We start from the raw sequence: 15,829 nt of genomic DNA on the forward strand, positions 1-15,829 counted from the left end.
ACTGGTAAAGGCTCCAAAAAGAAAAGTAGCTCCAAACATTGGGCTCATCTCCCTGAGCCTCCATTCTCCCCTGTATCCTAGTAATTCTTAGTAATCTTGTTGGATCTCCAAAGACTTCAGGAAGATTATATTTTAGATTAATTCTGTATTATATTAGACCTATATATTCTACATAATATATACATTCCATTTAGCTTTCCTACATGTATTTAGCGGGACTGTTGGTCTGAATTACCTATTCCATCATTACTGGAAGTCTTCAAAGTAATAACCCCTTCATTTATTACTGATTTTAAAAACTGAAATATAATCCAAATACAATAAAATTCACCCTTTTAAAGTGTACAATTCAGAAGTTTTTAGTGTATTCACAGACTTGTACAATCATCATCTAATTCCGTAACATTTTTATTACCTTAAAAAGAAACCTCATAACCATTAATAGTTATCACTGCCTATTTCCCTCCAGCTCCCATCAACTGCTAATATACTTTCTGTCTCTATGGATTTGCCTATTCTGGACATTTTGTATAAATGAATTATAAATATGTGACCTTTCGTATCTGGCTTCTTTCACTTCTTTCATGTTTTTAATTTCACCCATGTTGTACCATGTGTCAATACTTCATTCCTTTTTTATTGCTTAGTAATATTCCATTGCTTGAATATGTCATATTTTGTTTATTCATTCATCAGTTGATGTACATTTGGGTTATTTCTACTTTTCAGCTGCTATGAATATTCGTGTACCCATTTTTGTTTAGACATACATTTTCAATTTCTGGGGTATGTACCCAGAAGCAGAATTGCTGGGTCATATGGTAACACTATGTTTACCCTTTTGAGAACTTCCAAACTGTTTTCCAAAGCAGCTGCACCACTTTACAACCCCATCACCAACGTAAGAAGTTTCCAATTTCTCCGCATCCTTGCCAACACTTGTTATTGTCTGTCTTTTTTATTATAGTCATCCCAGCGGGTGTGAAGTGGTATCTCCTTATCACTTTGCTTTGCATTTTACTAATGACCAATAATGTTCAGCATCTTTTCATGTGCTAGTCACACATTTTCTTTGTAGAAATGTGTATTCAAATTCTTTTCTCATTTTAATATTGAATTGTTGTATTGTTACTTGAGTTGTGTTACTTGTATATTATGGACACAAGTGCCTTAGAAGATATATGATTTGCAAATATTTTCTCCGTGTCTGTGAATTCTCTTTTCAAATTCTTGAGTGTCTTTTGAAGAACAAAATTTCTAATTTTGATGAGGTCTACCTTGTCTACTTTTTTTTCATTGTGTTTTTGGTGTCAAATCTAAAAAAAAAAAATTGCCTAATACAAAATCGCAAAGATTTACACCTAAGTTTTCTCCCAAGAATCTTATAGTTTTAGCTGTTAAATTTAGATCTTTGATTCATTCTGAGTTAGTTTTAACACATTTTGTAAAGTAGGGGCCTAACTTCATTCTTTTGCATGTAGATATCCACTTGTCCCAGCATCATTTGTTGAAAGACTATTCTTTCACAGTGTCTTGGCATTCTTCTTAAAAATGAATTGACCATAATGTAAGTCTTTCTTTCTGTATTCTCAGCTCTATTCTGTTGACCTATATGTCTATCCTTACACCAGAACTACATAGTCTTGATTACCTAGCCTGGTAGCAAGTTTGGAAGTGTGAGTCCTCCAACTTTGTTCTTTTTCAAGATTATTTTGACTATTCTTGGTTCCTTGCATTTCCATATGAATTTTAGGATCAACTTGTCAATTTCTGCACAAAAAAATAGCACTGGGGCTTCCCTGGTGGCGCAGTGGTTGAGAGTCCGCCTGCCAATGCAGGGGACACGGGTTCGTGCCCCGGTCCGGGAAGATCCCACATGCTGCGGAGCGGCTGGGCCCATGAGCCATGGCCGCTGAGCCTGCGCGTCCGGAGCCCGTGCTCCGCAACGGGAGAGGCCACAGCAGTGAGAGGCCCGCGTACCGCAAAAAAAAAAAAAAAAAAAATAGCACTGGACTTTTCAGAGTTTCATTGTATCTGTGTATCAATTTAGGAGTCTAGCTATCATAACAATACTGTCTTCTAATCCATGAACACAGGACTACTTTACTTTCCATTAATTTAGGTCTTCTATAATTTGTTCCTATGTTTTGTAGTTTTCAGTGTATGAGATTTTCTTTCTTTTTAGTTGCAAACAACAGAAAGCATAATGTCTTGTTTTGGCCAGTAGTTGCTAGGATTTTCTTAATTTCATTTTCAGATTGTCCACTGATAATAGAATATGACTGATTTTTATATTTTGATCTTGTATCCTACAACCTTACTGGATGCATTAGTTTAATAGTATTTTAGTTGATTCTTTAGGATTTTCCATATACAAGACCATATCATATGTGAACACAGCTATTTTCTTTCTCCTTTTGCAATCCAGATGACTTTTCTTTTCCTTGCTTAACTGCACTGTCTAGAACCTCCAATACAGTGCTGAATAGAAGTAGTGAAAGCAGACATCCTTGTCTTGTTCCTGATCTTATAGGAGAGCATCTGGTCTTTCATCATTAAGTATGAGGTTAGCTGTGGGTTTTCGTGGATACTTTTCATCAAGTTGAGAAAGCGCCTTTCTATTCCTAGTTTGTTGAGTGTTTTTATCGTTAAAGGCTGCTGAATTTGCCAAATGCTTTTTCTTCATCTATTGAAATGATCATGTGGTTTTTATTTTTTACTTTATTGATATCATGTATTACAATAATTGGTTTTCAGAAGTTAAACCAATCTTGCAGCACTGGAATAAATCCCACTTGGTCGTGGTGTATAATGGTTTTTATATGCTGCTGTATTTGGTTTGCTAGTACTATATTGAGGATTTTGGTATCTGTGTTCATAAAAGATATTGGTCTGTAGTTTTCTTTTCCTGTGATGTGTTAATCTGGTTTTGGTATTAGAATAATACTGGCCTCATAAAATGAGGTGAAAAGTATTCTCTCTCTTCTATTTTTTGGAACATTTTGTAAAGAATTGGTTAACTCTTTAACTGATAAAATTCACCAGTAGAAACACGTGGGTCTGGAATTTGTGAATAGTTTTTTATTACTAATTTAATCTCTATTCTTGTTATAGATCTATTAAGATTATCTATTTCTTCTTGAGTTTCTGTAGTTTGCATATTTCTAAGAATTTGTCCATTTCATCAAAGTTGCCTAACTCATTTGCATACAGTTTTTCATAGTGTTCCTTTAAAATCCTTTATTCTGTAAGGTCAGTAGAAATGGCCCCTCTTTCATGTCTGTATCTAGTAAATTTCTCTTTTTCTTGGTCAGTCTAACTAAAGGTTTGTCAATTTTGTTAATCTTTTCAAAGAACCAGCTTTTGATTTCATTGATTTTTCTCTATTGTTTTTGCTTCCTATTTCATTTTCATTTATTTCTGCTTCAAATTTTACTATTCCCTTCTTTTTGATTGCTTTAGGTTTAATTTGCTTTTCTTTATCCAGTGTCTTTAGGTGGAAGGTTAAGTTATTCATTTGAGATCTTTCTTCTTTTTTAATACTGATATTTATAGCTAAAAATTTTCTTCTAAGCACAGCTTGAGCTGCATCTCATAAGTTTTGGTATGATGTGTCTTCATCTTCACTCATCTCAAAGTCTAAATTCCCCTTCTGATTTCTTTTTTTTTTTAATGTGATGAATATTTTATTTCATTTTTAAAATTATTTATTTATTTTTGACTGTGTTGGGTCTTTGTTGCTGTGCACATGCTTTCTCTAATTTCGGCGAGTGGGGGCTACTCTTCATGGCGGTGTGCGGGCTTCTCATTGCAGTGGCTTCTCGTTGTGGAGCACGGGCTCTAGGCATGTGGGCTTCAGTAGTTGTGGCACACGGGCTCAGCCATTGTGGCTCGTGGGCTCTAGAGCGCAGGCTCAGTAGTTGTGGTGCACAGGCTTAGCTGCTCCACGGCATGTGGGATCTTCCCAGACCAGGGATTGAACCCATGTCCCCTGCATTGGCAGGCGGATTCTTAACCACTGTGCCACCGGGGAAGTACCCTGATTTCTTCTTTGAAGAAAAAGAAGTGTATTATTATTATTAGAGGAATGTATATTTATTTAGGAGTGTATTGTTTAATTTCCACATATTTGTGAGGCTTCCCAATTTTTTTCCCTGTTAATTTCTAATTTCTTTTCATTGTGGATAAAGAACTTTGTGTTATTTCTATCCTGTTACGTTTATGAAGTGGGGCTTCCCTGGTGGTGCAGTGGTTGGGAGTCCATCTGCCAATGCAGGGGACACGGGTTCATGCCCCGGTCTGGGAGGATCCCACGTGCCGCGGAGCAGCTGGGCCCGTGAGCCATGGCCGCTGAGCCTGCGCATCTGGAGCCTGTGCTCTGCAGCAGGAGAGGCCACAACAGTGAGAGGCCTGTGTACCGCAAAAAAAAAAAAAAAAAAAATTTATGAAGTGTCTTGTTTTAATGGCTTAGCATAAGGAGAATGCTCCATGTGTACTTGAGAAAAATGTATTTTCTAATAATGAATGGAGTGTTCTATTGATGTCTGTTAAATCTAGCTGGTTTATGGTGTTAAGTCTTCTATTTCATTGTTTATCTTCTACCCATTTATACCCATTACTGAAAGTTAGGTATTTAAGTCTTCAACTATTACTGCTTAATTGCCCATTGTGCTCTTACTTCTGACAGGTTTTACTTCCTGTATTTTGGGGCTCTGTTGATAAATGCATATATATTTATAATTGTTATACCTTAATATATTGATTCTTTTATCATTATAAAATGTCCACTGTCTCTAGTAGGAATTTTTGTCTTAAAGTCCATTTTGTCTGATATCAAAATAGCCACTCAGGCTCTCTTTTGGTTGCTGTTTGCATTATATAACTTTTTTCTTCCTTTTACTTTCAATCTATCTGTATCTTTGTTTTTTCTTAATCCACTTTAAAAATCTCTAACTTTTGACTAGAATGTTTCATCCATTCACATTTTTAAAATCCATTCACATATGATGTGATTTTTGAGACAGTAGATTTATATCTGCCATTCTTACTTATTTTGATATCTCTCATGCCTTTTTGCTCTATTCCTCCTTTACTGCTATAATTGCAATAAGTGAATATTTCATACTGAAGTATTTTTCTTTAATGATTTTTCACTATTTTTTGAGTTATTTGCTTAGTGGCTGCTCTAGGATTTACCATCTATCGATACATCTTAATTTATCAGAAACAGATTCAGATTTATACTAACTTAACTCAAGTGAGCTATAGACACATTACTCTTATATAGCTCTATTTCCTTTCTCCCATATTTGTGGCATTGCTGAATATATGTGTGATATATATATATTACATTTATAAATATTATAAACCCTAAAATACATTGTTATAATTATTACTTTACATAATTTTATGTCTTTTAAAGAAACTAAGAGAAAAAAGGACAATTATATTTTTGTAGGTTTTGTTAATATGAATTCTTATTATTTCTGGCTTTCTTCATTTGTTCCTGTGGAATCAAATTACTGTATGGAGTCATTTCTTTAACCCAATGCAGCTTTGCTACCATCCACCTCCCTTGTACTGTTGTTAGAAAATGTATTATATTTCTATATGTCATAGGCACCAAAATACACTATATACATTGCTATTTTAATTTTCATTGGAATATAGTTGCTTTACAACGTTGTGTTAGTTTCTTGCTGTACAGAAAGGTGAATCAGTCATATGTATACATATATCCACTCTTTTTTAAGACTTCCTTCCCATTTAGGTCACCACAGAGTATTCAGTAGAGTTCCCTATGCTAAACAGTAGGTTCTCATTAGTTATCTATTTTATATATAGTAGTGTATATATGTCAGTCCCAATCTCCCAATTCATCCCACCCTCCTTCCCCCCTTGGTAACCGTAAGTTTGTTCTCTACATCTGTGACTCTATTTCTGTTTTGCAAATAAGTTCGTTGCTACCATTTTTCTACATTCCACACATAATCGATATTATACGATATTTGTTTTTCTCTTTCAGACTTACTTCACTCTGTATGACAATCTCTAGGTCCATCCATGTCTCTGCAAATGGCATTATTTTGTTCCTTTTTGTGGCTGAATAATATTCCACTGTATATATGTACCACATCTTCTTTATCCATTCCTCTGTCGATGGACATTTAGGCTGCTTCCATGTCCTGGCTATTGTAAACAGCGCTGCAATGAACATCGGGGTGCATGCATCCTTTCAAATTATGGTTTTCTCTGGATATATGCCCAGGAGTGGGATTGCTGGGTCATATGATAGCCCTATTTTTAGTTTTTTAAGGAACATCCATACTGTTCTCCATGGTGGCTGTACCAATTTACAGTCCCACCAACAGTGTAGGAGGGTTCCCTTTTCTCCACACCCTTTCCAGCATTTACTGTTCGTAGAATTTTTGATGATGGCCATTCTGACTGGTGCGAGACGATACCTCATTGTAGTTTTGATTTGCATTTCTCTAATAATTAGTGATGTTGAGCATCTTTTTGTTTGTTGACCATCTGTATGTCTTCTTTGGAGAAATGTCTATTTAGATATTCTGCCCATTTTTTGATTGGTTGGGTTGGTTTCTTTTATAATGAGGTGGATAAGCTGTTCGTATATTTTGGAGATTAATCCCTTGTCACTTGCTTTGTTTGCAAATATTTTCTCCCATTCTGAGGGTTGTCTTTTCGTCTTGTTTATGGTTTCCTTTGCTGTGCAAAAGCTTTAATTAGGTCTCATTTGTTTATTTTTGTTTTTATTTTCATTACTCTCGGTGGTAGATCGAAAAAGATCTTGCTGTGACTTATGTCAGAGAGCGTTCTGCTTATATTTTCCTCTAAGAGATTTTTATAGTATCTGGCCTTACATTTAGGTCTTTAATCCCTTTTGAGTTTATTTTTGTGTATGGTGTTAGGGAGTGTTCTAATTTCATTCTTTACATTGTAGTTTTCCAGTTTTCCCAGCACCAATTACTGAAGAGGCTGTCTTTTCTCCATTGTATATTCTTGCCTCCTATGTCATAGATTTGGTGGCCATAGATGCATAGGTTTATCTCTGAACTTTCTATCCTGTTCCATTGATCTATATTTCTGTTTTTGTGCCAGTACCATACTGTTTTGATTACTATAGCTTTGTAGTATAGTCTGAAGTCAGGGAGCCTGATTCCTCCAGCTCTGTTCTTCTTTCTCACGATTGCTTGAGCTATTCAGGGTCTTTTGTGCTTCCATACAAATTGTAAAATTTTTTGTTCTAATTCTGTGAAAAATGCAATTGGTAATTTGATAGAAATTGCATTGAATCTGTAGATTGCTGTGGGTAGTACAGTCATGTTCACAATATCGATTCTTCCAATCCAAGAACATGGTATATCTCTCCATCTGTTTGTGTCATCTTTGATTTCTTTCATCAGTATCTTATAGCTTTCTGAGTACAAGTCTTTTGCCTCCTTAGGTATTTGCCTCCTTAGGTATTCCTAGGTATTTTATTCTTTTCAATGTGATGGTAAATGGGACTGTTTCCTTAATCTCTTTTGATCTTTCATTGTTAGTGTATAGGAATGCAAGAGATTTCTGTTTATTAATTTTGTATCCTGCAACTTTACCAAATTCATTGATGATCTCTAGCAGTTTTCTATTAGCATTATTAGTATTTTCTATGTATAGTATCATGTCATCTGCAAACAGTGACAGTTTTACTTCTTCTTTTCTGATTTTGATTCCTTTTATCTTCTTCTTCTCTGATAGCCATGGCCAGGGCTTCCAAAACTATGTTGAATAAAAGTGGTGGGTGGATATCCTTGTCTTGTTCCTGATCTTAGAGGAAATGCTTTCAGCTTTTCACCACGGAGTATGATGTTAGCTGTAGGTCTGTTGAATGTGGCCTTTATTATGTTGAGGAAGGTTCCCTCTAAGTCCACTTTCTGGAGAGTTTTTATCATAAGTGAGTGTTGAACTTTGTCCAAAGCTTTTTCTGAATCTATTGAGATGATATATATACACTGTTTTATATGATTGCTTTTTAAATCACTTAGCAGAAGGAAGAAAATGCATTCTTCCTGTCTTTTATAATTACCTTTACCATTGCTCTTTTTTTTTTTTTTGGTATGGATTCAAATTATTGTCTAGGTCTGGCTTTCAAATATGAAGAACTACTGTCAGTATTTTTTTAAGGTGAGTCTGCCAGCAACAAATTCTCTCATCTTCTGCTTATCTGCAAATATCTTTATTTTACCTTCATTTTTGAAAGATAGCTTTGCTGAATACAAGATTCTTGGTTGAGGTTTTTTTTCTTCCTTTGAGTATTTTGAACATGTTATCCCACCGTCTTCTTGTCTCCATTGTTTCTGTTGAGAAGCCAGTTGTTAATTTTGTTGTGGTAAACCTTGTAAATGACAAGCTGTTTTTCTCTTGCTGCTTTAAAGATTTTCTCCTTGTCTTTGTCTTTCAGGATTTTTAGTATGATTCATCTATTTGTGGATCTCTTGCATGTATCCTATTTGGAATTCTTTGAGCTTCCTGGAATAGATTAACATTTTTTGAGTAAATGGAAACTTTTCAGCCATTATTTCTTCAAATACTTTTTCTGTTCCCCTCTCTTCTTCTTTCCTTCTGGTTCTCCCATCATGCATATGTTAGTGTGTTTAATAGTGCCCCATATTTTTCTGAAGTTCTATTCATTTTTCTTCATCTTTCTCTCTGCTCTTTGACTTGGATAATCTCTCTCAATCTATCTTCAAGTTTACTAACTCTTTCTTCTGCTGGTTCAAATCTACTGTTGAGCCCAACTAGTTAATTTTTTATTTCAGTTGTATTTTTCAATTCCAGAATTTCAATTTCAATTCCAGAATCTGGTTCTTTTCCTTTATAATTTCTATCTTTTATTAATACTGCCTATTTAATGTGACATCACCATCATACCTTCCTTACTTCTTTAATCATGGTTTTCTTTACTTCTTTGAAGAAAATTATAATGGCTACTTTGAACTCTTTGTCTGTTAAATCTGACATCAGATCACTCTCTCAGGCAGTTTCTATTGCCTGCCTTCCCCACCATACCCCATCCCCAGTGTATGAATTATACTTTCCTTTTCTTCTGCGTGTCTTGTAATTTTTTTTTAATTGAAAACTGGACATTTTAGATAACATATTTTAACAACTCTAAGTACTGATCCACCTCCTCTCCCCCAGGGTTTGTTACTGCTATTTGCTTGTTTACTTGTTTCCTGACTAGCTGGATCATTTTAGTGAAATCTGCTTCCCCTTTTCTCCCATAATTTGTATTAATCAAACCAAATATGAAGTGTTCTGTTCAGCCTTAAATGTCACTTTTAAAGAATATCAACAAACAAAAGCATATAAAGAGGAATCTTCCAGGATGAGGAGGGTTTCAAATTACCAAAGGCTAAGGAAACTGGGGATATTTTATATGAAGTCAATCAGACTAAAAGGATAGAAAGGACACAGAGTTGCTGACATCAAAGTTCTGGTACAGCTGAAGTCAGGGAAGGATAAGTGACAGAACTTAGACAAGTGTTAGCATTATAGGGAACAGATTTTAGCTCAAAATAGATGAAAGAATTTTTAAAATAAGCAATTCAACAATGGCATATGCTACCTTATAAAATAACAAGGGTTTCCACTTTTAAGCAGAAGTTTTCAACATGTCCCAACTGTTGAGAACTGTATTCCTTGTTTGGGAGGGGATGTCTGAGTAGATGATCACATGTGCTGTGACAGTCAAGAAGCCTAACCTTGAATGTAGTCATTTTTACATAATGCAAAGCACTTTACATGCCTATAGGTATATATTACAAACAAATTACTCTTTTCTAGAAGAATGTGTACCAAGAAATCTTCTTGAATGTCTCCCTAGCAAAGAGTTCCTTTGAGATTGCTGTTGAAAAGCAACTGAGATTGCTGATTAGTCACATATCTGAGAGATGACTATATAAAACACTGGGAGAAATGATTACTTTGAACTTCTACATTCTCTCATGTACTTACTTTAAAGTTTTAGACTAAATTAATTCATTTTTAAGAGTTCCTCGGTTCTTAGAAAATATTTTTTAAATGAAGTAATTGAGATCCAGAACTCACCAGAAGAAATCTTACCAGCACCTTTATAGTCAACAGAAAATGCAGATGTGACTCCATTGGCTGACCCCAGTTCACCCATGGAAATTTGATAAGGGGGCCTCAGCTTGATTTCCATCTGCATGTCAGACAGATTTATCTTTGTTGAAAGAGACCTGGGATTATTATATCGCTGCTTGGTCCTCTGAATGAAGTTATCTATGTAAAATAAAAAATAAATTTCCTTGCAGTCATTTGTTAATTAAATCATTTGAAAGTGTGATGTTTATGGACAGTAAATTTTGCGATAAACGGTTTAATTTGCTATCCCAAACTGTTCAATCTGTCATGAATGTCCTAATATTATTTGTGTTTATGGTTAATATATCATGGCATCATCAGTTTTTCTCACTAGAAATTATACTCTAGAAATTAATAATTATAAATATACTAAGGATTTAATACTACATGACTGTGAGAATATTTCTACTATTATATCCACTTCAAGGAACTACTTTGAGCTTCTACAAGAAAACCAAAAACAGCTCCCTTTAAACTTAAACCAAAGTCTTCATTTTTATAGGGATTCAGACCTCATAAAATATTAAGTCTGTCAGTATTTACCAGCTGTAATTACATTAGAACATACACTGTAAATTGCATGTTCATATAAATCTGTTTTCTTATTTATTGCTTACACCATTAGAACAGATGTTTTAAAGAAAAAATTTAATGAAAACAATAAAAGACATTTCCTAAATTTCTTCCAATTTTATTTTCACTATTTACACCTTGAATTTACTTTTTTTCCCTCTTCTACATCAGGAGTCAAGCAAACTAATGTCCATAGGCCAAATCTAGCCTGCTGATTTTTTTGTGTGTGAATAAAATGTTATTAGAATATAGCTATACTCATTCATTTATGTATTGCCTATGGCTGTTTTCAAGCTATAATAGCAAGGGCTGAGTAGCTGTGACAGTGACCAAATGATCCTTAAAGCCTAAAATTGTACTATCTGGTCCTTTCCAACAAATGTTTGCCAACCTCTGTTCTACATTAAGCAGCCTAAAAATACTATCACATAAAGACAAAACTCTGAACCTCTAGCTTATAAATTTCTCACTGAAAAATTAACCTCTGGAATTAATTCTTTGAACCAATAATCAGGATCCTCTAAACAGCTTAAACAGAATTTTTTTAAGAGGCACCTAAATGAAGAGGTTGCCATAATTTATAGACCATTTGTCAAATTATTCTGTCAAAAGCAAGCTAGCAGAATTTTCTGAGTTTTCCCTCTGCCCCTCAGTATTAGATGAAAAATCATTTACGACTGAATGGAGACAGGATAATGAAAAAGAAAAAAAAAATCAGGCCCTTACCAAATTCAATGAAACAGTATGGTCTGACAGCAGTATTTGTCTTCATCATGTTATAAGTAGTAATGAACTCCTTCTGAAGCTCATCCAGGAAAGAGAAGGCCAGAACATTTGGGTAATTTTCAGTGCACAACATCATGTAGCTCACTCCCATAGAGCTAATAAAACTACAGTGTAAAAAACATTGGATTTAAAATTTCAAATTAAATCAAGGTAATTCGTTACTTCAGAAGACTGGCTCTATACACCATAAACTGCTGCTACAGAGGCAATGACAATATTAACATTTATTACATATTTCAGCAAAAAAAACTTAAAGGAACCAAAATATGATACTAGTTTCAGTTGTAATTTAAAAACAGTAGACAACAAAGTGGAATGTATTCACTTTGCTGTATAGCAGAAACTAACACAACATTGTAAATCAACTATATTCCAATAAAAATTAATTTTAAAAAAAGTGAAATGTATCTAGAGAGGGACACATATTATGATTCTAACACTTCAGTTACTTATCACTTGGGGTAGAAATCAGGAAAGACTATTCAAACAGATAAGGGTAACAGCTTAACATTTCAACCCTTCAACTTAGTGGAACTTAACACTGTTTGAATCAAGAACTTTTTAGAGGTTCTGATGAAAGTTATGGACACTCTCCCCAGAAACAACCCAGAACCTGGCACACAATTTCAAGGTCAGGTGATTACTGACCTCCTAAAGTCATCCACTGACCCCAGCATCAAATCCTCTACTCACATAATAATGAATTATGAATCATTAGGGGGAAAGAAGAGAATTTATGAGTTCATAACAACAAACAAAAGGGAAGAAAGGAAGACTAGTTCACAGCAGAATGCTGAGTGACACCTGGTAAATGTGGAGATAGTGTTAGAACTGGAAAAAGCAGCATTTTGCAACCCACAGAGCAAAAACTGGATCAAGCAAGTATAATCAATGGATGCTAAATCTAGGTGGATATTTTGGTGAGGAACAGGAAATTTTGCATGGCTTTAAAATGTCTTCCCATGGATTGTTTATTGGCTGCAAGGGAATTCTACTGTATTTATTATACAGTAGAAACTAGACAATACCTTGACCAAGTACTCTAAAATCACTAATGAGGGGAAGATGGGCTTCCTGTGCCTCAGTAAGACATGTCAGCTATGTAGTATTCTGGCTAAGAATGCATAACCTGAATCTAATCATGAAGGAACATCAGAATAATCAACATTCTATTTTCTTTAAAGAGGGATGGGGGTGCTGTATTCTTTAAAAACCTCAATGTTGTAAACAAAGAAATAAAGGCTTTGGAAATGTTTCTGATCACAGGAGGCTAAAGAGACACAACTAAATGTAATACCTAACCCTAGTCTGGATCCTGTGCCAGAGAGGGGGAAAAATGCTGTAAAGGATATTCCTAGGTCAACTGACAAAAACGGAAAACAGGCAGTACAGTAGTTTAGGTGAAAGTATGGTATCAATATTAAATTTAATAGACCTGATAACTGTACTATAGTTAAGTAAGAGAATATCCCTAATCTTAGAAAATACACTTTGAAGTAGTTAGGAATAAAGGGGCATGGTATTTGTAAGTTTCTCTCAAATGGTTCAGACAAAAATAAATCAGACAGATAGATAGGTAGACAGATAAAACAATAAAGCAAATGGGGTAAAATGTTAACAAGAGGTGAGTCTGGGAACAAGTATTTGTAATTTTCTTATTCGTACTACTTTTCTGAAAGTTTGAAAGTATTTCTAAATAACAAGTTAAAAATTAAAAACAAAAATGTTTAAATTAACCATCTTCTATTGAAAAAAAAACTTTCTAAAGTATACACTCCCCTGTAACAAGCAGAGTATGGGACAAAAATTAACCCTTTTTAATGAGTCACTTAAACATTCTTTCATGGTACTATCAACATAGCTCTGATCTAGATCAAGGGGAGCAAACAGAGCATACAGGCTGTAACTCCCACTCCCATGCCAGACACTGCTAATCTATCAAAGCAATTTTTACTGCCAAACCCTGATCCATGTTGGAGTCCCCCTCTCCCCTCTTTTCTCTAATACTGTAGTAGCAGAATTTATTTATTATTTTTAATTTAACTTTTAAAATAAATATATTCACAACTCAAATTTTAAAAGAATGAAAAATGAAAGGAAATACTATACTTGAAGTCTTATTCCCACCTCTGCTCAGATAGCCAGTTCTGTCCCTCTAGCAACTCATGTTATTAATTTCGTATGTATCCTTCTGGTGAGAGTTTATGCATATGCAAGCAAATGTACATATATCTTTCTTTCTTAAAAGACCATCCAAGGCAGCCAAATGATGTGGGGTTCGCACCTATTAATCGTCTATTATTAACGGTGTGGGATATACTACTAGTGAAATTGTGCTGAGCTTATGCTTCTGGAATAACCTGGAATTCCTTTCTGAAGTTCCACTTAACACATAGTCATTTCATGCAACGTTTTTCAAACTGCAAGTTGTGACCCACTAGCGGATCAGAAAATTAGTTCAGTGAATTACACACAGCATTTTCTTAAAAATGGAAATAGAATATAACAGAAAATACCAGAATGTTTATTGTTTCATAAAACTTTTGTTTATCCTATTTGTATGTTAAGTAATGGTCACAAAGTAAAATGCATCTCTTCTTATGGGTCACAGTCAAAAAAGTTTAGTCATAACATACTGTATTTTCCTACAAAATTGACAACTAAATCAAAAATCAAAGTATGATTTTCCCAAGTACTTTTCCCTTTCCAAAATAATCTTCCCTGCCGTTATCAAAATTCTTTGACATGTCATTAGCATTCAAATATATCTTACAATAACTTGAATTGGGATAAAACACAATTGGTGATTCGCTTCTACACACTTGGAACTTCCAAGTGGCTAGATAGGAGTTATTTCACTATCCTTCAATAAGACGACTGAAGCTTTTAGACTCTATTTCTTGTTCTATAACAGGGTTTTACTGTACTTCCATATTAATAAGTGAACCACAGACACCTACGTGAGTTTATCCCAAATGGTTTTTCTTGCTTGAGCTCAATCTAACTGGAGAATTTTTTGTGAAATTAAAAAAAAAAATAACCTATGTTTTTAAGATTGCATGTTAACGTTTTCAGAGTCTTTATTCCAAAGTCTTTATTTTCTATAAATGCATGATATTCTCTGAAAACGCTATATTCTATAATATTATGACTTTTCATAGTGAATTTACCTTTACAATGCTGTCTTTATTTGAAATGCAAAGCCAGTTTTCCAAAAGTACATACAGCTCTGTTGATTTACCTTTTTATCAAAAGTTCTGCTTTTTCATATCACTGGTACAAACTGAAAGACTCCTACCATCGCACTGAGGACTACTCACATGAAATAGTCTAACGTCACTAGAGGCATGCCAGTTTGTGCAGCCTTTAGCCCGTCCATCAGGTTCATTTAGCTCACTTGTTATAGACAATCTGGCTGTTATCCTTCTGCCTTGATGAGGAGGAAGAAAAGTAGTAGTAATAATAGTAGCAGTAGCAGCTATGGTTTACTGACCACTTAGTGTGAACTAGGCCCTTTGCTAAATATATTACATATTTTATCTAATTTCATTCTTACTTTATTGTAAACAAAGCACCTGTTATTTTTCTTCATGTAACTAACCCAGCTCGTACTTATATATTTGTATGTTTGTTGTAATGTCTCTCACTAATATCTATGCTCCATGAGAGCAGGGATGATTTCTTTATGGTTCACCACTGTATTCTTAGCATCTAGAATATTTTGTCTAGTACACAATAAGTGCTCAGTAAATTAGTAAATAAATGAGTGCATAGATGGCATCATTATACCTAATTTGTTTAGTATATTGTGCACAGATAATTGCACAGCTCAGTGGTATCTACACAAAGAAGAAGGTCAATAAATACTTGACAAATGACAGAAGGGAGCAGAACTTCACCTGCTTTTCCAGGTCAGTGTTACCAGAAGGCTTCAGTTCAGATCACTGAGTCTTCAACATCCCCCTACTTAAAACACAGGGCTGTTCTCAGGGACCATGTAGAATCACTCACCTCTGCAGTGAGTACCTCCAGATGGTTATAAAGGTCTAACAAGTATGTCTGCTTTCCTTTTATCACTGTCATTAACTAATCTCACAACAACACAAAGTCTTCTTTTCTCCACCTTGAGCACAATTCTTAAATTGCCATTGTTTTCTTCCTACTTTTCTCTAATTTCCTTTTTCTTTTTTATTTCCTTCCACTTCTGTGCTTTGGGACCAATGGGATTTGGTCTCTATAGCTACTGCCTTTCTTCTGGCCAAGGAATTTATCCAACCTCATTACATCTTTGGTTCCTCTC

The 15,829-nt window shown here is 34.6% G+C and overlaps 1 protein-coding gene across 1 annotated transcript in view; it reads right to left on the bottom strand.

Annotated features, from left to right (window-relative positions):
• SEC22A (SEC22 homolog A, vesicle trafficking protein) overlaps positions 1-15,829 on the bottom strand; it is an 80,564-nt gene that overhangs the window by 47,987 nt on the left and 16,748 nt on the right. Inside the window, exons 3-4 of the mRNA XM_082655246.1 lie at positions 11,470-11,633; positions 10,114-10,308 (exon numbers count right to left, since the gene is read on the bottom strand). Coding sequence (XP_082511372.1) covers positions 10,114-10,308; positions 11,470-11,633 — 359 coding nt within the window. The remainder of the gene's footprint in view (positions 1-10,113; positions 10,309-11,469; positions 11,634-15,829) is intronic.

The sequence above is a fragment of the Grampus griseus genome (assembly GCF_964374135.1).
Source record: "Grampus griseus genome assembly, chromosome: 5".
In the NCBI taxonomy this organism is placed as follows: Eukaryota; Metazoa; Chordata; class Mammalia; order Artiodactyla; family Delphinidae; genus Grampus; species Grampus griseus.